This window comes from Papio anubis, chromosome 9 (assembly GCF_008728515.1).
Source record: "Papio anubis isolate 15944 chromosome 9, Panubis1.0, whole genome shotgun sequence".
Taxonomy (NCBI): Eukaryota; Metazoa; Chordata; class Mammalia; order Primates; family Cercopithecidae; genus Papio; species Papio anubis.
In genome coordinates this window covers 104,803,119-104,828,177 of record NC_044984.1, presented here as the reverse complement: position 1 = coordinate 104,828,177, position 25,059 = coordinate 104,803,119, and the positions used below count along the sequence as shown (strand labels likewise).

Genomic DNA, 25,059 nt, shown 5'->3' with positions numbered 1-25,059 from the left:
AAGGCAGTACATACCATTAAGTCTTCTCCAAGCACCCTGAACTTCTCCTTTATTGAACTAAACACAGCTTTTTAAAAATTATATATTTAGTCATGTGACTATGTTATACCTATACCCTAGTCCCGATACCTGATACCCATTCTAGTCTCTAAATTAAAGTTGAGGAAGCTTGTTTATTTTGTTCACTGTAGTATCCCTAGAATGGCTGTCTAGGACACAGCTCTCAAGAAATACTTGGAGCTGCACGGTACCACAAGAGAACAAATGAATGAGCCCTGTTCTTGGGTCATCCTCACGTCTCAGAAGGTGAAGATGCCCTCTGCAAGGCTTGCCTTGCAGCTGTTGAACCTGCTCCCCAGACAGCTGTGATATAAGCTGTGGTAGGCAAGATAATGGCTCCTAAAGAGGTCCATATACTAAGCCCATGAACCTCTGAAGATGTTATGTCACACTGCAAAGAGGAATTAAGGTAGCAATTGGAATTAAGGTTTCTAATTGCTGATGTGGAATAGCCAAGTGGGCCCAGTGTAATCACAGAGATCCTTAGAAATGGAAGAGGGAGACAGAAGAGTTAAGGTCAGAGTGCGGCTGTGTGGAAAAAACCAGCCGTTGCTGATTTTGAAGCTGGAAAGGAACTACAAAGCAAAGAATGGAAGTGGCCTCTAGAAGCTGGAAAGGGCAAGAAAGCAGATTCTCCCCTAGAGTCTCCTGAAGGGAACACAGCTCTGATGACACCTTGATTTTAGCCCAGTGAGACCCAATTAGGACTTCTGACCTTCAGAACTGTAAGATACTCAATTCATGTTGTTTCAAGCCACTAAATTTGTGGCAATTTGTTAGAGGGTCATTGGGAAACTAGCATACTGATCTGGCCATAATGGGAGGCATGGTTTTTCTTTCTTTTTTTTTTTTTTTAGACGTGGTCTTGCTCTGTCACCCAGGCTAGAGTGCAGTGGCGCGATCTCAGCTCACTGCAAGCTCCGCCTCCCGGATTCATGCCATTCTCCTGCCTCAGCCTCTCGAGTAGCTGGGACTACAGGTGCCCACCACCACACCCAGCTAATTTTTTGTATTTTTAGTAGAGATGGGGTTTCACCGTGTTAGCCAGGATAGTCTCGATCTCCTGACCTTGTGATCTGCCTGCCTTGGCCTCCCAAAGTGCTGGGATTACAGGCATGAGCCACCGTGTCCGGCCAATTGGAGGCATGGTTTCAATTGCCTCTAAAGAGTCTAGTCTTCACCAAGGTCAAGATCCTAAGGCTAGAAAAGACCTAAATATAGCACTTGTGTCTGCCCATGTACATCATCACATGCAAAGAGCTCTTGATAATGTTTGTGGTGCTGTATGAGACTCGAAAGCTGAGGTTTTCTTTAATCTTTGAGAGCTGCCCTGAATTTGCTACTGGCTTAAACACTATTTGCTACCCTCCCTTGTCCCCACCTTCAGCCTGTGAGTCTCATATGGCTGGATAATGGGGCCCTTCTCCATGTCTAGTAATCTAATGGAGGAACCTTGAGAACACCCATGCAACCAGAAATTAACCTCAAATCCAATATGAGTTGGGTAAGAAGAGAGTTATAAAATATTTTTTTTTTTTTTTTTTTACTAATATACATATTGTCCCTATTTTGATGCCCCCAAGAGCCGTGTATAACTTCTGGTTTAAACTTAATGAAAAATCCACAGTGGGTCAGGCACGGTGGCTCATGCCTATAATCCCAGACTTTGGGACGCCAAGACAGGTGGATCACCTGAGGTCAGGAGTCCGGGACCAGCCTGGCCAACACAGTGAAACCCTGGCTCTATCAAAAAATACAAAAATTAGTTGGACATGGCCAGGTGTGGTGGCTCATGCCTATTATCCCAGCACTTTGGGAGGCCAAGGTGGGCAGATCACTTGAGGTCAGGAGTTTGAGACAAGCCTGGGCAACAGTAAAACTCCACCTCTACCAAAAAATAAAAAAATTAGCTGGGAGTGGTGGCATATGCCTGTAATCCTAGCTACTTGGGAGGCTGATGCAGGAGAATCGCTTGAACTCAGGAGGTGGAGGTTGCAGTGAGCCAAGATTATGCCACTGCACTCCAGCCTGGGTGACAGAGTAAGATTCTGACTCAAATAGAAAAGAAAAAAAAAAATCCACAGCAGAAAAAGCCACTGGTCATTGTTTAGAATATGGCGATATCTATCATAATTTAATTTTGAAAATTCTTTTTTCTAAAGTAGCACACCTCGCATATACTTCTTTTTTAAAATAAACTCAATTAAAATTGATTTCATTTTGGAATTCTGTGATATCACCCGAAGATATCCCAAGGCAGAGCAGAAGCTGTGCCAATTCCTGGCTCTGCACTAGGAACACAGAGGTAAGATTCAGGCCTGCTCTTGGGCAGCTCCTACTCTGCCTAGTGGTGTAAAAGTACACATAAAGAATTATCGTGTGGCATAATAACGAATGAATAGGGCCAGGCGGTGGCTCACGCCTGTAATCCCAACACGCTGGGAGGCTGAGGAGAGCGGATCACCTGAGGTAAGGAGTTCAAGGGCAGCCTGGCCAACGTGGTAAAACCCTGTCTCTACTAAAAATACAAAAATTAGCTGGGTGTGGTGGCAGGCACCCGCAATCCCAGCTATTCAGGAGGCTGAGGCAAGAGAATTGCTTGAACCTGGGAGGCAGAGGTTGCAGTGAGCCAAGACAGCACCACCGCACTCCAGCCTGGGCGACGGAGTGAATCTCCATTTAAAAAAAAATAAAAAATTAAAAAATAATGAAGGAATAGGATGAACAAAATGTTCTGACTAGAATTAGAAGGCTTCAAAAGGAGAAGTATCATTTGAGCCAGGCCTTGAAGGGTGGATAAAAGTTTGAAAGGGCTACATCTGTGTAGTGTGGGTAAAAAATAAAATTAAAAGTTTGAAAGGTAGAGAAGAAAGAAATATGATCACCCCAGGGTGTAGGAACAACAGCAGGAGCAAAAGTAAAACACAAAAGTGTGTGCCACACCTTTCCACTAGGATCAGGAACTAAAAAAGGAGCTCCCTCATTCCACTGCTACGCAGCATCGTACTTAATGCAGCTGAAGAGATAAATTGGAGGCATTAAAGAATAAAACAATTTCTATGTAAAATGATAGTATGCCTAGAAAACCTGAGACAATGATTAATGGAAACAATAACATAATTCAGCAAGGTAGCAGGGTATAAAATTAACACACACAAAAATAGTCTTCACATACATAATAGGCAGAGAAAATAATGGTAGAGAAAACTCCATGTATAGTAGCAACAGAGATTATTTAGGAATAAACTTAGTAATAAATACACAGGCCAGGCACAGTGGCTCACACTTGTAATTCCAGCACTTTGGGAGGCCAAGGCAGGAGGATTGCCTGTACCCAGGAGTTGGAGACTAGCCTGGAAAACATGGCAAAATCCTGTCTCTGCAAAAAAAAAAAAAAAAATTAGCTGGGTGTGGTGGTGTGTGCCTGTAGTCCCAGCTCCTTGGGAAGATAAGGTGGATCACTTGAGCTTGGAAAGTGGAGGCTGCAGTGGGCTGAGATCACACCACTGCACTCCAGCCTGGATGACAGAGCAAGACCCTGTCTCAAAAAACAAATAAGATAAAAAAGTAAATATACAAAACCTATACAAGGGGAACGTTAAAACACTCCTGAAAGACAAAAGTAGACTTAAACAAATGGAAACACATTGCCTATTTCTGGAAAGAATGAAAATGTCAGTTTTCCCCAAGTTAACAAATTTAAGAAAATGTGAATAATTTTGTTTGTTTTGAGACAGAGTCTTGATCTGTCACCCAGGCCAGAATTCAGTGGCACGATCTTGGCTCACTGCAACCTCTGCCTCTGGAATTCAAGTGATTCTCCTGTCTCCGACTTCTGGGTAGCTGGGATTACAGGCGCACACCACCATGCCTGGCTAATTTTTGTATTTTCAGTAGAGACAGGGTTTCACCATGTTGGCCAGGCTGGTCTCAAACTCAAGTGATCCGCCCACCTCGGCCTCCCAAAGTGCTGGGATTACAGGCGTGAGCCACAGTACCCGGCCTGAAAATTTGAATAAATTTTTTATAGAAAAGATAAGTTGATATTAAAGTTCAAATTTAAAATAAACCTGGCTGCGTGCGGTGGCTCACGCCTGTAACCCCAGAACTTTGGGAGGCCGAGGCAGGCAGATCACCTGAGGCCAGGAGTTCAAGACCAGCCTGGCCAACATGGTGAAACTGTGTCTCTACTGAAAATACAAAAATTAACTGGGTGTGGTGGCACGCGCCTGTAATCCCTGCTACCCAGGAGTCTGAGGCAGGAGAATCACTTGAACCCGGGAGGCGGAGGTTGCAGTAAGCCAAGATTGCACTACTGCACTCCAGCCTAGGCAACAGAGTGAGACTCTGTCTCTAAATAAACAAACAAACAAACAAACAAACCTTCAAGAACAGCCAAGAGAACACTGTCACAAAGACGAACCATACCAGACACTAAAACATACTCTGAAGCCTATGTAAAGTGTGGTCCAGACACATGAAGAGACAAATGGATCAGAAGAACAGAAAATAAAGTCCACAAGTGACTCAAAATAGAAAAAGAAATTTAATATATGATAAACAGGACCTTCAAATCACTAGGGCAAAGGCAGACTTCATAATAAGTGGTTCTGGGATAGCTGGGAAGTCATTTTGAAAAAGATAGAATTAGATCTGTATTTTATGCCATGCATAAGAAGAGAAACTCCAAATGGCTCAGGATGTAAATATGAAAAAATGAAATCTCATAAGTTCTAGAAGAAAACATGGGTAAATTCCTCTTTTAACTCCATGTAGGGAAAAGCTTGCTTTCTAATTACTGACTCAAAACTCCATTGACAATCTTTAAACAGTATAAATTGGACTACATAAAATGAAAAATTTGAAGAAAAAAAATGAAAAATTTTTGCATGGCAAAAAAAACCTTACAACTGATAAAGAGGGAAAAAATAAATGCACCATTTATCACAGATACAGGACTAGTATTCCTATCTATATAAAGAATGCTTATAAAAACTCAACAGAAAAATGGGAAGAGACATGAATAAACAATTCACAAAATTATAAAATGGTCTTTAAACACATGAAAGGATGTTCAACCTTACTCACAATTAGAGAAATGCAAATTAAAACCATACTGAGATAACCATTTCTCAACTATCAGCTTGGCAAAAAAAAAAAAAAAAGTTGGACAACACATGCTGCTTGCCAGGCTGTGGGGAAATGGGCACTCCACTACTGCAGGCAAGGCAAACTGGCATAACTGGAATCTGGCAGAACCTCACAGAACTACATCTGCACTCACCTTGTGAACCAGTGGTCCCACTTTTAGGAATTTACCTTGAAAAGACACTTCTGACGATATAAAAATATATGTGTAAAAGGTTATTCATTGCGGCTTTGTTTGTAAATGTAAATAAAATACTGGTGAAGGAATCTAAATGCCCAGATATGGGAGAATGGTTGAATTAACTATGGTATATTCACATGTGAAACACAATGCAGCTGTTAGGGGAAAAAAAAAACCCAGGATGGAGTGATTTCTAGTATACGCTCTCAGGTACAAAAAGCAAAGTGGAAAACTGAATTTATAGTGTAAAAAAAAAGAAGAATGTGTATGTATCTGTGTACATACATTTGTGTAAAAGAAACATAGAAATGATAAATGAGAAACTAGGGCGGGCATGGTGGCTCACGCCTATAATCCTAGCTAGCACTTTGGGAGGCTGAGGCAGATGGATCACCTGAGGTCAAGAGTTTGAGATCAGCCTGGCCAAAATGATGAAACCACGTGTCTACAAAAATTAGCTGGGCGTGGTGGTGCACAACTGTAATCCTAGCTACTCGGGAGGCTGAGGCATGAGAATTGTTTTTTTTGTTTTTTTTGTTTTTTTTTTTTTTTGAGACGGAGTCTCGCTCTGTCGCCCAGGCTGGAGTGCAGTGGCCGGATCTCAGCTCACTGCAAGCTCCGCCTCCCGGGTTCACGCCATTCTCCGGCCTCAGCCTCCCGAGTAGCTGGGACTACAGATGCCCGCCACCTCGCCCGGCTAGTTTTTTGTATTTCTTAATAGAGACGGGGTTTCACCATGTTAGCCAGGATGGTCTCGATCTCCTGACCTCGTGATCCGCCCGTCTCGGCCTCCCAAAGTGCTGGGATTACAGGCTTGAGCCACCGCGCCCGGCCACATGAGAATTGTTTGAACCTGGGAGGCAGATGTTGCAGTGAGCCCAGATCACACCACTGCACTCCAGCCTGGGCAAAACAGCAAGACTCCATCTTAAAAAAAAAAAAAAAAGAAAAACTAATGAGATTTATTCTCTACAAGGGGCTGTAGCACAGAGTAGAAGAGAGAGAGGAAGTAACACTGCTTTGTATAGTTCTGACTTTTAGGACCATGTTAATGGTTCAGCACTCAAAGCAGCAAATAAATACAATCAACAAGGATTTGGGGAGAACCAAAATGGAAGACAAACAAACAAATGAAGCTAACTATATTACAAATGATTAACATCACCATACTGAAATCTGAGTGGGGGAAGAAAAGAACTAAGCTAAGTAACTTTGAAAAACATATTTTGAATACTTTAAGACTAAAGACAAGAATGTTCACAAAAACTGTACTTTTAGTTGTAGATTTTTCACAGGAGTATGAGTTAGAACTTCTGAAATTATGCATTCTGGGATTTACACTAAGTTAATATCTAGTGGATAAGAGGTAAGTTTCTCATTGTCAAAGAGTTTCAAATAAGGGGGAGAATAGCATGAACCCTATGGTGCTGGAATGGAATCGGAGGAATCAATATGAATTCATAGGTTTTAATGAATGTATATAAATAGACATAATAACAGCTCAATATATGTATACATGTTAATGCATACATACAATTCCTAGCTCTGCCACCTGAGAGGGCCCAGAAGCAATGAAACCCTCATACAAAAGAGCACACTTAGCACCCAGAAATTGGTCTCTATATACCACCTCCAACAAAAGGAACCAGGGTTCCTGGGAGAAACAGCTGATTCCAGAGCTGGGGCAGGGGAAGGACATAATAAGCCAGGAATACCTGAAGGTTCCAAAAGAGTAAGGAAGTGCTCATAAATGTTGGAGACATGTCAAAGGGACACAGGCCCAACTTGAAGAGGCTCTCAGTGGCCAAATATGGTGCACTTTGAGCAACAAAATGAGTAGATTACAACCCATAGAATAAAATGAAGGTCCAAGAGTACACAGTGATATAAATCACTGAGTAACACACAGGGGAGAAGACAAAGTTCTTTTTTTTTTTTTTTTCTGAGACAGAGTTTCACTCTTGTTGCCCAGGCTGGAGTGCAATGGACCAATCTCGGCTCACCGCAACCTCCGCCCCCAGGTTCAAGTGATGCTCCTGCCTCAGCCTCCCTAGTAGCTGGGATTACAGGCATGTGCCACCACGCCCAGCTAATTTTGTATTTTTAGTAGAGACAGGGCTTCTCCATGTTGGTCAGGTTGGTCTCAAACTCCTGACCTCAGGTAATCTGCCCACCTTGGCCTCTTAAAGTGCTAAGATTATAGGCATCAGCCACTGCGCCTGGCCCACAAAGTTCTTTCTTAAAGTGGGTTTCCATCTAATAAATACACAAAAAAATAGAAAAATCACTGTTTTGTAAACATCACAGTAATAACTTTCTGACAAACAAGCATCAATAGATACTTAAAAAACAAAAAACAGGCCAGGTGGCCGGGCGCGGTGGCTCAAGCCTGTAATCCCAGCACTTTGGGAGGCCGAGACGGGCGGATCACGAGGTCAGGAGATCGAGACCATCCTGGCTAACACGGTGAAACCCCGTCTCTACTAAAAAAAAGACAAAAAACTAGCCGGGCGAGGTGGCGGGCACCTGTAGTCCCAGCTACTCGGGAGGCTGAGGCAGGAGAATGGCGTGAACCCGGGAGGCAGAGCTTGCAGTGAGCTGAGATCCGGCCACTGCACTCCAGCCTGGGCGACAGAGCCAGACTCCATCTCAAAAAAAAAAAAAAAAAAACAGGCCGGGTGCAGTGGCTGACACCTGTAATCCCAGCACTTTGGGAGGCCAAGGCGGGTGGATCACAAGGCCAGGAGTTCAAGACCAGCCTGGCCAAGATGGTAAAACCCCATCTCTACTGAAAACTACAAAAGTTAGCCAGGCATGGTGGCAGGTGCCTGTAATTCCAGCTACTCAAGAGGCTGAGGCAGGAGAATCACTTGAACCTGGGTGGCAGAGGTTGCAGTGAGCCGAGATCATGCCACTGCACTCCAGCCTGGGAAACAGAGTGAGACTCCTCTCAAAAAAAAAAAAAGTATGATGAAAACCAGGATATTTACATAGTATCAAAGTATCTCTCCACAAAATACTTACTAGTTACTAACAGAAAAACAGTAACTTTATAGTAGAGAGCTGGCAGACACCACCTTGACCATATGATAGAAATTACCACCACCAATACGGAGAAAAAACAACCTGTTCCTCCAGATATGATGTACAAAGAGAACTCAACATTATTACTCTGTTGAATTCTTACCAAAAATACATAGTTAAAATTTAATCATGAGGAAACACAGAAAAAAACCAAAGTTAGGACATTCTACTAAAATGTCAAGGTAAAGAAGGACAAAGCAGGCTGGGCATGGTGGCTCACACCTGTAAGCCCAGCACTTTGGGAAGCCAAGGAAGGCGGATCACTTGAGGTCAGGAGTTTGAGACCAGCCTGGCCAACATGGTGAAACCCTGTCTCTACTAAAGAAACAAAAATTGGCCGGACACAGTGGCTCATGCCTGTAATCCCAGCACTTTGGGAGGTCAAGGCGGGCGGATCACCCAAGGTAGGGAGACCAAGTTAACACGGTGAAACCCCGTCTCTACTAAAAAAATACAAAAAAATTAGCCGGGTGTGGTGGCAAGTACCTGTATTCCCAGCTACTCAGGAGGCTGAGGCAGGAGAATTGCTTGAACCTGGGAGGTGGAGGTTGCAGTGAACCCGAGATTGCATCATTGCAATCCAGCCTGGGCAAAAGAGCGAAACTCCGTCTTAAAAAAAAAAAAAAGAAGAAGAGTGTCTTAAAGGAAGAGTAATAATCAAAATATTTGAAGTGATTATCTCTTACTTGTATTTTCTGATTTTTGTTCAATGAAATGATCACTGTACTGTTATACTGAATATTAAATGTTGAGGCCAGGCACAGTGACTCATGCCTGTAATCCCAGCACTCTGGAAGGCCGAGGCAGGCAGATCATTTGAGGTCAGAAGTTTGAGACCAGCCTGGCCAACCATATCCGGCTAATTTTTGTATTCTCAGTAGAGACAGGGTTTCACCATGTTGGCCAGGATGGTCTTGATCTCTTGACCTTATGATCTGCCTACCTTGGCCTCCCAAAATGCTGGGATTACAGACATCAGCCACCACGCCTGGCCAACCTATGAGTTTTAAAAGCAAGAGAGTGATAAGTAACAATAATTTTTTTTTTTTTTTTTTTTTTTTTTTTTACACAAAGTCTTGCTTTGTCGCCCAGGCTAGAGTGCAATGGCGCAATCTCAGCTCACTGCAACCTCCACCTCCCGGGTTCAAGTGATTCTCCTGCCTCAGCCTCCCAAGTAGCTGGGATTACAGGCGACCGCCACCATGCCCAGCTTATTTTTGTATTTTTAGTAGAGATGGGGTTTTACCATCTTGGCCAGGCTGGTCTTGAACTCCTGCCCTCGTGATCCGCCCGTCTCTGCCTCCCAAAGTGCTGGTATTACAGGTGTGAGACACTGTGCCCAGCCAATAACTAAATTTTATCAAGCACTGACCATGTGCCTGTTACACCTTTAGCTCAATTTTTACAATTCCATTTAGTGGACATTATTATTATCCCCATTTTACTAAGGAAACTGAGGGCAAAATAAATAACTTGTCCAAGTTACAGTTAATACGTGGTAAGAGAGAGGTTTGAACCTTGGAATGGGAACTCTACAGCCAGGGCTCTGAATCCCTGGGACTCAATGTAGACCTCAGGTTTGGACAAAAATCTATGAGTACACTGTCGAAGAGAAGCAGGGTGAAGGAGAACAGAGGCACAGAGGACGGCAGGAAGCCCATGGAAGTTCAGGCAGAACATGACAAGGGTCTACATCATTTACCCATAATGTAATTTCAGCTTTGCAGGAGTTTGCCACATTAAGGCAAATAATTCCCTTTAAAAATAGAGCCTTCTTTCAAGAATTTGGTGACACAATAGGAAATTTGGAGTAAAGAGTGCTGTAATGGTGCTCATGGAGCTTAAAGTTCTAAATGTCATTTTCTCTAGCAAAGAAACTGGCAATCTTAGTGAATTTCAGGGACCTGAAGCAGCAGGAAAATGATTTCTGTTGTTGCCTGTGAAAAAGTAAGCACAATATGTGTGACTAGAAAAATACGAGGGGACAGTGATTTTGTACAATGAGAACACAGATTTTAGTTTTCACTTTATGGCCAACTTAGTAACATACAGGAAGAGAAAATTGCCCTAAGTTTTGGGCATATAACAAGTACTCAGTAAAACACCTATGGTATCAAACTGAGTAAGTCCAGTTTACTAATCAAATTCTGCCGTAAAAGTCATATACAGCGTAATATGGTGAATTTTTTATTTTTTTAAGAGACAGGGTCTCACTCTGTTGCCAGGGCTGGAGTGCAATTGTACGATCATAGCTCACTAAAGCCTTGAACTACTGGGCTCAAGAGATCCTCCCACTTCAGCCTCCTCAGCAGCTAGGTCTACAGCCACCACATCTGGCTACTATTTAAATTTCTGTAGAGATGGGGTCTCACTCTGTCGCTCAGGCTGTTCTTGAACTCGTGGCCTCAAGAGATCTTCCCTCTTTGGCCTTCCAAAGGGCTGGGGTTACAGGCGTGAGCCACTGTACCCAGCCAAGATGGTGATGATAACTTCCAAAAATATTATTTCTGCTTTCAAATTTCTAATTCTAACTAAGAAACTCTTATTTCCAAACCACCAATAACAACAGCAAAACAATCTTGAACAAAACATTAAACAAGTAAAATTAGGATTATCAATATTTGAGATACTTCAGTTTCTTATACATTGCTTACCTTCAGTAGATTTCATAAGGTTTAACACTACAGCATTCTGTGAAGCTTATCATCTATCTTATAGAATAAGATGTTATTAACTGGGGCTCCATTAGGAAGGAATTTGTGATATTTGTTGGGATGAAATTTACATTTGTACTATTATGAATACAAGCTTTACCAAACAAATTTGAAAAGTAAAATTAGAAGGAAACATTTTAGGAAACAAATTACATGACCTCAACATATTATTGTTATTCAAGATAGAATATACCATAAATAATCATAATTTATTATTGGAAACAAGTGACCCAAATCTCTACTTGAATATGCTTTATTAGAAATTACTGACTGAACAATTTAACTATTTTCTATTGATATTCCGTAAATCAGACTTTTCTCTATCAGACTTCTTCAGTCTATAATTCAGACTAGCTTCACTTTTCCCCTATCAAAACATAAGAAAATAAATTTTCAGAACATGGCTGGGTGGGGATTGGGGAAGAAGACTGCAAAGGGAGACAGATGAGAATTCTTGACTGAGATGTGGTTGAATCTCAATGCTTTTATTTTACCTTTCTGAGACACAGAGACCCTGGCACTTCCTCTGTGTTGCTGACACTGTTTTCTGATACTTCACTGACATCTCCATTCGCTCTTTTCATTGCAGGGCTTCCACAGTTTTCCAATGCAGAGATGTTTGTGAGAGTCTCCTTAGGATAAAGCCTTCTTGGTGCTGCTTTTCTTGAAATACATTCCAGGGCCTGGCCGGTTATATTTTTGCCAGCCTTTTTCTTAATCAGATCTGACCTGAGGTATTAATAGGCATTAAATGAATGAACTGTTTATTGTGAAATATATTTTTTATATAACTAATGGACAATGTGGGATGACAATGACAGCACTGGATTAGGGAATATGTTGAAATGCATGGAACTAAATTGTTGCTGGTTAAAATTTATATATATGATGATTTGTAAGTTCTCTTGACAGATGAATCTTTCAGTAAAGCAACTCACTGTGCATAGAATATCTTGTGATATGGTAACAGGAACAAGTTAGAGTAAAAGTCAAGCAAATTACTATACATCTATATGATAAAATTGTGTACAGTCATTGAGAATCATGTTTTCGGCCGGGCACAGAGGCTCACGTCTGTAATCCCAACACTTTGGGAAGCCAAGGTGGGTGGATCATGAGGCCAGGAGTCCAAGACCAGCAAAGCCAAGATGGTGAAACCTCGTCTCTACTAAAAATGCAAAAAAATTAGCCGGGCGAGGCGGAGGTTGCAATGAGCTGAGATGCTGCAACTGCACTCCAGCCTGGGTGACAAAGTAAGACTCTGACTCAAAAAAAAAAAAAAAGAAAAATCATATTTTCAAGTCATTATCAGTGATATTGAAACATACCCGCAATACCAAAACTGCATATGCTCTATGATCCTAATCTTGTTTTAAAATACAAGGATAGACTGGGGGAAGTGGCTCACTCACATCTGTAATCCTAGCACTTTGGGAGGCCGAGGAGGAAGACTGCTTGAGCCCAGGAGTTAAGAGACCAGTCTGGGCAACATGGTAAAACCCAGTCTCTACAAAAAACACAAAAATTAGCTGGGTATGGTGGCAGGTGCCTGTAGTCCTGGTTACTTAGGAGGCTAAGGTGGAATGCTTGAGCCTGGGAGGTTGAGACTAAGGTGAGCCATGATTATGCTACTGCACTCCAGCCTGGGTGACAGAGTGAGACCCTGTCTCAAAAAATTTTTTTAAAAATTTGAAAATACAAGTATACACAAAATTAAGTCTGAAAGAAAATGCAGTGAGCCAGAATGTTAACAGTGGCTATCTCTGGGTGATACAATTATGAGTAAGTTTTATTTTCTTCTTTGTACTTTTCTCTATTTCCCAAATTTCCCGAAATAACTTTTACAATAAAGCATCCTTCTTCCCCCAAAAGAAATTAAGAAAGAAAAAAAAGTCAGGTGCAGTGGCTCACACCTGTAATCCCAGTGCTTTGGGAGGCTGAGGTGGTGGATCACGAGGTCAGGAGCTCGAGACCACCCTGACCAACATAGTGAAACCCCGTCTCTACTAAAAATACAAAAATTAGCCAGGCATGGTAGTGCACACCTGTCAACCCAGCTACTAGGGAGGCTGAGACAGGAGAATTGCTCGAACCCAGTGGGTGGAGGTTTCAGTGAGCTGAGATCATGCCACTGCACTCCAGCCTGGGCAACAGAGTGAGACTCTGTCTCGAAAGAAAGACAGAAAGACAGAAAGAAAAGAAAAGAAAAGAAAAGAAAGAGAGAGAGAAAGAAAGACAGAAAGAAAGAAAGAGACAGAAAGACAGAAAGACAGAAAGATGAAAGAAAGAAAGAAAGAAAGAGAAAGAAAGAAAGAAAGAAAGCAAGCAAGCAAGCAGGCAAGCAAGCAATGGCTATCCCTATATCTGAGCAAAAGTTCTAGGAAGTGAATATAGACTTTCCTATGAAAACACTATGTTACTATTAAAAAAAAAAAAACAACTAAAGGCCCAATGTGGTGACTCACACCTGTAAACCCAGCACTTTGGGAGGCTGAAGCAGGTGGATGGTTTGAGCCCAGAAGTTTGAGACCAGCCTGGGCAACATGGTGAAACCTGTCTCTACCAAAAAAAAAAACTACAAAAAATTAGCTGGGTGTGGTGGCACATGCCTATGGTACCAGCTACTTGGGAGGCTGAGGTGGGAGAATCACTTGAGCCAGGGAAATGGAGGCTGCAGTGACTCGAGTTTGCGCCACAGCACTCAAGCCTGGGCAATGGGAGTGAGACCTTGTCTAAAACAATAATAACTGGGCCAGGCGCAGTGGCTCAAGCCTGTAATCCCAGCACTTTGGGAGGCCGAGACGGGCGGATCACGAGGTCAGGAGATCGAGACCATCCTGGCTAACACGGTGAAACCCCGTCTCTACTAAAAAATACAAAAAAACTAGCCGGGCGAGGTGGCGGGCGCCTGTAGTCCCGGCTACTCGGGAGGCTGAGGCAGGAGAATGGCGTAAAAACCCGGGAGGCGGAGCTTGCAGTGAGCTGAGATCCGGCCACCGCACTCCACCCTGGGTGACACAGCGAGACTCCGTCTCAAAAAAAAAAAAAAAATAAATAAATAAATAACAACAACAACAACAACAACAACAACAAATAAAAACCTAAAAATTGGAATTGTGTTCTGGGACACAACACAGATAAACCAGACAGTCCTGTTCAATTCTGATCAGAAGAGAAAAAGCAAATATCTGACACAAGATTGGTGATGTTTCTATGCTACAGGTAAGCTTCACTACAGCTCTTCTGTATTCAGCCAAAATTTGTTATCTAATATTTCACTCCTCAATTGTTTCCTGAGCGAATGCCAGTGAATTACTTCAGAATACGATTATGATGGCTTATCCCAATTAATAAAGAAGTTAAAACACGGTCTTACCTTTTTCGTTTCTGTGAAAGACACAGTGACTGTGGTGAAGATGCTCTACTTGACTCATCAGCTAATGTGGCCAAAATAAAGTTAGCTTCCACTAACATATCATCAATACTTAAAGCCAGAGGTCTAAAAAAGCCAAGTCAGAGCAACAGTGATACTCATTTTCTGATGGACATTAGAAACACATTAGAAATGATACTTAATTCTGGACTAAAAAGAAACAGGGGAGGCCGAGGCAGGCAGGTCACCTGAGGTCGCGAGTTTGAGACCAGCCTGACCAACACGGAGAAACCCCGTCTTTACTAAAAATACAAAAAAAAAAAAAAAAATTAGCCGGGCATGATGACACATGCCTGTAATTCCAGCTACTCGGGAGGCTGAGGCAGGAGAATCACTTGAACCTGGGAGGCGGAGGTTGCAGTGAGCCAAGATTGCACCATTGCACTCCAGCCTGAGCAACAAAAGTGAAACTCAGTCTCAAAAAAAAAAAAAAGAAACAGTAAGGCCGGGTGCGGTGGCTCACGCCTGTAATCCCAGCACTTTGGGAGGCCGAGGCCGGTGGATCTCTTGAAGTCAGGAGTTCGAGGCCAGCCTGGCCAACATGGTGAAAGCCCGTCTCTACCAAAAATACAAAAATGAGCCAGGCGTGGTAGATGCCTGTAATCCCAGCTACTTGGGAGGCTGAGGCAGGAGAATTGCTTGAACCCGGGAGGTGGAGACTGCAGTGAGCCAAGATCATGCCACTGTACTCCAGCCTGGGCAACAGAGCGAAACTCCCGTCTGAGAAAAGAAAAAAGAAAATTAAAAATGCCATGTTTCAGCATCTTTCAAAATTTTAGTTTGATAAGTATTAATAGTAAAGTTTAGGTATTCCTGAGGTGTTAATTAATTTCAAAGTGATCCAAAAGGTTTTGTTATTGATATGAAACAAACTCAGAAAAATTCTCAAGGACCTACTTCCCAGGAAAGTCAAAATAAATGGATATAGGAGCATGTGTAGCTTCTGAAAATGTCAGTATTCCCTGAAAAAAGAAAAGCAGAAAAAAACTTGAAATCCTTATTAAAAACTTACAGTGAAAATTTGAATTTTAATTTGATACAAATCTTTACCTTCAATTCTTTGAAACAAAATGTTATCTCAGTGTCCATTCCAATTTGAAAGAAGTCAAACTCATCTGAGCCAACAAACATCTCACTATACACAGCATTGCTCAAATCTGTTTAACATTATGGGAAAATAAAGAATAAAATTAGTTCCAGAGATGAATTCAGAGGAAAAAAGAAATTTTTTGGTCTCCCAAATCCCATCCCATTTCCTCCTACCCTACCTACCCTAACTCCCCAACCTGATATCTGTATGCTATTTTTAAATGCCTTTGTTAAAACAGAAATTTAATATTTTACATTTCTCTTAAACTCCCCAATGATTTAGGGTCTATAAATCCATTTCACATAAATCAAACTGTTTATGTTTAAATATCAGATTTCTTATCTAAGTTAGTTAATTTTTTGTTTTCTTCTTTTTGAGACAGGGTCTTGCTGTATTGCCCAGACTGTAGTGCAGTGGCATGATCACAGCTCACTGCAGCCTTGACATCCTGGGCTCTAGTGATCCTCTGCCTCAGCCTTCTGAATAGCCAGGACTACAGACATGTGCCACTTACATGCACATTTTTAAATGAAAGTATGATCTTACCCTACATACCATTTTATAATCTACCCAATAATATATCCTATTTTTCCATGTCAATAAGCACATTTTTATAATTATTTGTGTGTGTGTGTGTCAATGTTTTGTGCTTTCCACTATAAAACTGCTTCATTAAACCTCTCTGATATATACTTTCAGAGAGAGAGGGATGTATTTATACATACACATAAACATTAATTTTATTATTATTATTATTTTTTTTTTTTTTGAGATGGAGTCTCACTCTGTTGCCCAAGCTGGAGTCCAGTGGTGTGATCTCGACTCACTGCAAGCTCTGCCTCTCAGGTTCAAGCAATTATCCTGCCTCAGTCCCCTGAGTAACTGGGACTACAGACACACACCACCATGTCCAGCTAATTTTGTATTTTTAGTAGAGAAAGAGTTTCACCATGTTGGCCAGGCTGGACTCAAACCCCTGACCTCAGGTGATCGGCCTTCTTTGGCTTCCCAAAGTTCTGGGATTACAGGCATAAGCCACTGTGCCTGGCCCATTAATTTTTTTTGAGACAGGGTCTCACTGTGTTGCCCAGGCTGGAATACAGTAGCATGATCATAGCTCACTTGCAACCTTGAAATCTTGAGCTCAAGTGATCCTCTTGCCTCAGCTGCTACAGCATGGACTGCAGGTACATGCCACCATACCTGGCTAATTTTTAATTTTTGTAGAGATGGGATCTTGCTATGTTGCCCAGGCTGGTCTGAACTCCTGGCCTCAGGCAATCCTGCCTCAGCTTCCCAAAGCACTAGGATTACAGGGGTAAGCCATTGCACCTGGCCAATGTTACTTTTAATAGTTTCATAGTATTTAATTATCTTCACTCAATCTACTGTTGTGAGATCTAGAGTATAGAAGGAAATACACCCAACTATTAAAAGTGCTTTTATCTCTGTATAGCAGGATATCAGGTGACTTAAAAACTTTTTTTTTGTATTTTAATTTTCTTCAATGAATATCAACTGTTGAAGTAATAAGAACAAAGATTGAGGACATATATATATTTATTATTATTATTTTTGAGACGAGTCTCGGCCTGTCACTGGTATTGGAGTGCAGTGGCCGATCTCAGTCACTGCAAGCTCCGGCCTCCTGGTTCACGCCATTCTCCTGCCTCAGCCTTCCGAAAGTAGTTGGGACTACATGTCACCAATACCGCTATTTTTGTATTTTTTAGTAGAGATCGGGTTTCACCCATGTTAGCCAGGATGGTCTCGGGATCTCCTGGACCTCTCGTGATCCCGCCCGCCTCCCTCGGCCTCCAAAGTGCTGGGATTACAGGCTTGAGCCACCGCCACCGGGCCTATTATTATTATTATTATTTTTAGACAGAGTCTTGCTCTGTCACCAGGCTGGAGTGCAGTGGTGATCTCGCTCACTGCAACTCACCTCCTGGGTTCAAGTGACTGCCTCAGTGATCCCAAGTGCTGGGACTATAGGTGCACACCCACCATGCCCCCGCCAATTTTTGTATTTCAGTAGAGACGGGAGTTTCACCATGTTGGTCAGGATGGTCTCGACTCCTGACCTTGCATCCACCTGCCTCAGCCTCCCCGGGTGCCGGGGATTACAGGCGTGATCCACCGCGACCCCGGCCAAATGATATATTTTCAAAGAAATCAAACAATGTCTTAAATATACATTCATCTCCAACAAGAAGGCTCATGTCACTCCCAATATACTAGCACAGAAGAAGTTTAATAATAAGATTAAACAACTAGATTGCCAGTCAACTGTAACTATAACTTCATTAGAAAGCTACTCACGGCCGGGCGCGGTGGCTCAAGCCTGTAATCCCAGCACTTTGGGAGGCCGAGGCGGGTGGATCACAAGGTCAGGAGATCGAGACCATCCTGGCTAACATGGTGAAACCCCGTCTCTACTAAAAATACAAAAAACTAGGCCGGGCGCGGTGGCTCAAAGCCTGTAATCCCAGCACTTTGGGAGGCCGAGACGGGCGGATCACGAGGTCAGGAGATCGAGACCATCCTGGCTGACACGGTGAAACCCCGTCTCTACTAAAAAAATACAAAAAACTAGCCGGGTGAGGTGGCGGGCGCCTGTAGTCCCAGCTACTCGGGAGGCTGAGGCAGGAGAATGGCGTGAACCCGGGAGGCGGAGCTTGCAGTGAGCTGAGATCCGGCCACTGCACTCCAGCCTGGGCGACAGAGCGAGACTCCGTTTCAAAAAAAAAAAAAAAAAAGAAAGCTACTCACAAGGGACAATTTCTCCTGGTTACTAAATGGCCATTTTTATTCAGAGATGGCATGATGGTGCATAAAACAGACCCTTTCACTAGGCAATTTGTGACACCAGGCAAGCCAGTTTCTCTGTGTTTCAAATTGTTTTTGTTTTTGTTTTTGAGACAGGATCTTGCTGTGTTGCCTGGGCTGGAGTGCAGTGGCACAATCATGGCTCAAGCAATCCTTCCACTGCAGCCTACCAAGTAGCTGAGACTACAGGTGTGCACCACCATGCCTAGCTATTTTTCTTATGTTTTGTAAAGATGAGGTGTCACTATGTTGCCAAGGCTGGTAAGTCCCCTCAAGTGATCCTCCTGCCTCAGCCTCCCAAACTGTCTAACTGCTTCGTATGTGCTTTATATGTACTTTCAATTTCTTCATATGTACTGGGGATAATAATAGTACCTACATACATCTTAGAGTTATTATGAAGATCAAATGACTTCATAAATGTAAACTATTTAGCACAGAACCTGGCACAAACTAAACACTACAAAAGTCATGTGACCCAACTTAAGCCCTGGTTCTACTGGTTTTTCACTTTAATAGTTCTTTCCTTTGTATCCTCTCCTTACTGCTGTCACCAAAAACATATTATCTAAGGTCAGAGAGTCTCAAACAGCTTGTTGTGCCAAAAGACCCTAGCAAATTTTCTTTTTTATTTTATTTGAGACAGAGTCTCTGTCGCCCAGGCAATGGAGTGCAGTGGTGCAATCTCGGTTCATTGCAACCTCCACCTCCCAGATTCAAGCAATTCTCCCACCTCAGCCTCCTGAATAGCTGGGATTACAGGCCCGAGCCACCACGCCCAGCTAGTTTTTTTATTTTTAGTAGAGATTGGTTTTCGCCATGTTGGCCAGGCTGGTCTTGAACTCCTGACCTCAGGTAATCCACCCACCTCAGCCTCCCAAAGTGCTAGGATTACAGGCGGGAGCCACAGCACCTGGCCCCATTCTCCTAATTTTAAAATGACCTGAATTTCAAAGCCAAATATTTTAATTGCTGATTGTGTTAAACTTGTTGGATCTCTTAAAACTTTTTCCAACCTTTCTACATCTTACTGCTTTTTAGACAGGAATAAAATTATGCCACTAATATTTGCAGTATGGTTAGTAATCAAGAGAAAGAAAGTAATAACCCATCAAAACACCATTTCAGATACAATCCTTACCCATTGATTCCTCATTAGAACTCTTGAGGCAAAAATTCAGTGGAGTAACAGCAAGAGTAACTTCCTCTTGACTTGATGTAAAAAGAACAATGGCATCAGCAAGCAATCTATAAAATGTAAACAACAGTATAACATTATTTGAAAAACAAACAGAAAGACATAACTTATTAACTGGGACTCAAATCTCTAATCTGGAAATAAATAATTACGTGGCCTGGGTTTACAAAAATTTACCCAAACTCCTATCTTCTTTCTTATACATAAGCTGCTATATTTCCAGCTTATTTTAAAATTATAACTTCATTTGAAGGCCAAGAGAATAGCAAAATATATCCTTAATAAAACACATGAACGCTGCAGTACAAACAAAATTCCAGAATAAAATATCTTTAATTCTATGTTTTTGTATGCCCAGTCACTTACGCCCCAGCTCATACTGTAAAGGGAGACATTGCAAAGTGAAGCTGTTCAAAAACAATTCAGGTGAATTATGCTGGAGACCTAGATGAGGGGGCAGAGGTTTCTAGGCAGCCTGCTGTCTATATTCTTTCCCTCTGTTCCTTTCCTCGACTGTTACCCATTGCTTTCAAGCTTCTCTTGACATCCCAAACGCCCTTTTATTCTGGCTCCTTTTTTCAAAACAGTTTTATTGAGATATAATTCCCATATGACATAATTCACAGATTGAAAACTGTTTGATTTGCATTTCCCTAATGACTAATGATGTTGGGCATCTTTTCAAGTGCTTATTGCCATTTTCTTTGAAGAAATGACTATTAAAATTCTTTACTTATTTTTTATAGCTGGGTTGTCTTTTTATTATTGTATTAGAAGTTCTGCACTCCTTTTGACATTGAAGTATTATTAAGATAAAAATAAAATTCTTAGAATTTATGTAATCTTGGTGTTAATCTGATGTTAGACATTGGTTTCGCAGTGTTTCTTGATATCAAAATGTCAGGAACACCTACAAAATTCATTTGGGAACTTTTCCAGTGCTAAGTGGGGGCAGTTATAGAAGATACCAAATAATCTGATACAAAAAAATGACAACATGAAGGAAGGAAGGACCAGGTGGGGTAGCTCACACCTGTAATCCCAGTACTTTGGGAGGCTAAGGCAGGTGGATCACTTGAACTCAGAATTTTGTCTCAATCAGCCTGAGCATCATGGTGAAACCCTGTCTCTACAAAAAATACAAAATTTAGCCGGGCATGGTGGCTCGCACTTGTAGTCCCAGCTACTCGGGAAGCTGAGGCACAAGAATTGTTTAAACCCAGGAGGTGGAGGTTACAGTGAGCCAAGATCACATCACTGCACTCCAGCCTGGGTGACAGAGGGAGACTTTGTCTCAATAATAATAATAATAATTTTAAAACAATATGGATAAAATATATTTTGGCTCACAAAGTAATGTTAATGTTTAATGCTACAGCTAAACTGAAAACTGGATGCACTTTCAAATAACAAGTTCCAATTTTCAAATTTCAAGACAAATATGTCACACTATCTAGAGGAAAAAACTGTTAATACTTAGGGCCAAAATCATTTCACATAAAAAATGTTAAAATTTCCTCAAGTTCTGTGTTCTAAGATTCAGAAAGGAATCATATAAATGCAACTTGATATAGAAAGTCACTGATGGGGTGTTTTTAGAACTTTCTTGGGTCGCTAAATTATTATTGCTACCATTAGTTATTATCCACTATTATCTTTATCAAAGTTTCCTCTTGTCCCTGTATGGTGATTTCTCCAAGTCAAACTTTAGCTTAAAAAAAAAAACGTTCTGGCCGGGCGTGGTGGTGGGATCACGCCTGCAATCCTAGCACTTTGAGGGGCCGAGGCAGGTGGATCACGAGGTCAGGAGATCAAGACCATCCTGGCTAACATGGTGAAACCCTGTCTCTACTAAAAATACAAAAAAATTAGCTGGGCGCGGTGGCGGGTGCCTGTAGTCCCAGCTACTCAGGAGGCTAAGGCAGGAGACTGGCGTGAACCTGGGAGGCGGAGCTTGCAATGAGCCGAGATCACACCACTGAACTGCAGCCTGGGCGACAGAGGGAGACTCCGTATCCAAAAAAAAAAAATTTACTGACTGAAAAGCTCTAGGGCACTGATTCTTCACTCCATGATCATACTGTATTCAGGGGAAAAAAAATTGACAACAGAGAACTCATTACCTTGGTTGAATCATTAGTGTATTAGTACAAACATTCTTGTCAAAAATAACTTGCAAAGGCTGACTTTCTTGAAAACATATATTATGAGTCCTTTTAATACCTTAAAAAGAATAAAGCCATCTCTTAATAACTTTAAGTACAAAATTAACAAATTAAAGAAGTCTTTAAGTTTCACAGCCGAATTAAAGTAATAAAGTAACATCTACCATCTGGCAAGTGCATATACCTTGGAGAAGCACTATTCCTTAATTAAATGTGTTTATCGCTCCCTAGTGGACACCTAGCAATATGTCATACCTTCTGACCAATCAGGCAGGAGAGTTCCCAAATTCCTTTGAAATACAGGCAGTTCCCTCCTCCTCCTCCTTTTTTTTTTGTTGTTGTTAGTATATTTTTATTGATACATGGTATTTTAAAATATTTATGGGGTACATGTGGCCAGGCACGTTGGTTCATGCCTGTAATCCCAGCACTTTGGGAGGCCAAGGCGGGTGGATCAATTGAGGCCAGGAGTTCAAAACCAGCCTGGTCAACATGGCATAACCCTGTCTCTACTAAAAATACAAAAATCAGTCAGGCATGGTGGTGCATGCCTGCAATCCCAGCTACCTGGGAGGCTGAGGCACAAGAATTGCTTGCACCTGGGAGGTGGAGGTTGCCGTGGGCCAAGATCATGCCACTGTACACTCCAGCCTGGGTGGAGTGCAGCTCTGTCTCAAAAAGAAAAACAAAACAAAACAAAAAGGGCCAGTCGCGGTGGCTCACGCATGTAATCCCAGCACTTTGGGAGGCTGAGGTGGGTGGATCATGAGGTCAGGAGATAGAGACCATCCTGGCCAACATGGTGAAACGCCATCTCTACTAAAATACAAAAAACTAGTCAGGTGTGGTGGCACGTGTCTGTAATCCCAGCTATTCAGGAGGCTGAGGCAGGAGAATCACTTGAACCTGGGAGGCAGAAGTTGCAGTGAGCTGAGATCACACCACTGCACTCCAGCCTGGCAACACAGCGAGACTCTGTCTCAAAATAAAAAAAAAGAAAAAAGAAAAAATGTATGGGGTACATGTGACAGATATTTGGTTACATGCATAGACTGTGTAATTATCAAGCCAGGATATTTGGGGTGTGCATCACCTCAAATATTTACCATTTCTATGTGTTAAGAACATTTTAAGTCCTCTGTCCTAGCTATGTTGAAACACAGAATACACTGATGCTAACTTATAGTCACCCTACTCTGCTACCCAACATTAGAACTCATTACTTCTACCTGACTGTATGTTTGTACCCACTAACCAATCTCTCTTCATACTCACCCACACACCATTCCCAGCCTCTGGTATCTACCATTCTACTCTCTACCTCCATGAGAATAACTTTTTTAGTGTCCACATTGTGAGAACATGTAATACTTGTCTTTCTATGCCTGGCTCATTTCACTTAACATAATGACCTCTAGTTCCATCCACATTGCTGCAAATGGCAAGATTTCATTATTTTTATGGCCAAATAGTATTCAATTGTATATATATACTACATTTTCTTTATCCATTAGTCCACTAATAGACACTTAGGTTGATTCCATAGCTTTGCTATTATAAATGGTGCTGCAATAAACACAGGGATGTAGGTATTTCTTTGATATATTTATTTATTTTTCCTTTGGATAAATACTCAGTAGTGGGACTGCTGTACCGTATGGTAGTTCTATTTTTAGTTTTTTGAGAAATCTCCAAAATACAGGTAGTTTCTTAAATTGTGTGTAAAATAGTGATTGCAGATCACTACAGACTACAGATCATATCTCTATTACTCTCTTTTAGTACCTTCCATCCAGGACTGGTATTTCTTTTTTTTTTTTTTTTTTTTTTGAGACGGAGTCTCGCTCTGCCGCCCAGGCTGGAGTGCAGTGGCCCGATCTCAGCTCACTGCAAGCTCCGCCTCCCGGGTTCACGCCATTCTCCTGCCTCAGTCTCCCGAGTAGCTGGGACTACAGGCGCCCGCCACCTCGCCCGGCTAGTTTTTTTGTATTTCTTAATAGAGACGGGGTTTCACTGTGTTAGGCAGGATGGTCTCGATCTCCTGACCTCGTGATCCGCCCGTCTCGGCCTCCCAAAGTGCTGGGATTACAGGCTTGAGCCACCGCGCCCGGCCCAGGACTGGTATTTCTGAAAAGGACTTTTGACAGATTTCAACATCTGGTTTGTTAATTCTATTCTATTTTCTTTTCCTTCCCTTCTTTTCCCTCCCTCCCTCCCTCCCTCCCTTCCTTCCTTCCTCCTTTCTCTTTTTTTTTTTGACAGGGTCTCGACTGTTGCAGTGTGATCTCAACTCAGCGCAACCTCCAACTCCCAGGCTCAAGTGATCCTCCCATCTCAGCCTCCCTAGTGGCTGGGACTACAGGCACACTCTACCACACCCAGCTAATTTTTGTATTTTTGGTAGAGACAGGGTTTCTCCATGTTGCCCAGGCTGAATTATTTTCCTTTTAAAGGAAGAGGAGAGGTAGCAATAATGAGAATGAACCTATGTGCCAGGAACTGTCGCATACATATTACATACATTCTCTCTGATCCTCACAGTATCCCTACGGGGTAGCTAGGATGGCCTCACTTTCATGTCTGGGGCCTCAACTGGGACAACTGAAACGGCTAAGGCCTGTCACCTGTTTTTTTCATCCTCCAGAAAGCCATTCCATGCTTGTTCTCATGCTGGTGGAAAGGTTCTTAGGGCAACAGTGGAAGCTGACAGGACTCAGCTTGGAACTCAAACATACCACTTACAGTGCATTCTACTGGTATCAAAGCAAATCTAAGGCCGGCCGAAATTCAAAATGAGAAAACATACTCCAGGTATTGAAGGGAGGGGCTACAGATAATTTGTGACAATTTTTTTTGTGTGTGATCTACCATATAAGGAACTATTTTAGGAGCTGGAACTAGCAGAGAACAAATCAGACAAAAATCTGTCTTCACAGGGCTAACATTTTACAGAGGGGAGATAGATAGCAAGAAAATTAATGACTAAAACAATAGGCAAGGCAGCAGGGCATACACTCTGAGGAGGAAACATGCCAGGGCTTCTGAATCATGGAGGACCTTATAGGCCATTCTGAGATCTTTGACTTTTACCCTGGGTAAAATGGGGAGCTACTGGAGAGTTCTGAGCACTGAACTGACATAATATGACCTATTTTAA

The 25,059-nt window shown here is 42.1% G+C and overlaps 1 protein-coding gene across 9 annotated transcripts in view; it reads right to left on the bottom strand.

Moving 5' to 3' along the window:
• RAD9B (RAD9 checkpoint clamp component B) overlaps positions 1–25,059 on the bottom strand; it is a 37,523-nt gene that overhangs the window by 4,028 nt on the left and 8,436 nt on the right. For 6 of the 9 annotated variants that reach the window (XM_031650752.1, XM_009181714.4, XM_009181717.4 and 3 more), the window contains 6 exons: positions 21,861–21,960; positions 19,681–19,787; positions 15,671–15,777; positions 15,518–15,582; positions 14,564–14,686; positions 11,682–11,916 (listed from right to left, as the gene is read on the bottom strand). In XM_031650752.1, the coding sequence (XP_031506612.1) occupies positions 11,682–11,916; positions 14,564–14,686; positions 15,518–15,582; positions 15,671–15,777; positions 19,681–19,787; positions 21,861–21,960 (737 nt within the window). Of the gene's footprint in view, positions 1–11,424; positions 11,555–11,681; positions 11,917–14,563; positions 14,687–15,517; positions 15,583–15,670; positions 15,778–19,680; positions 19,788–21,860; positions 21,961–25,059 lie in introns of those variants that run through there. The other 3 variants (XM_031650751.1, XM_031650750.1, XM_009181715.4) reach the window with 2 other exon arrangements.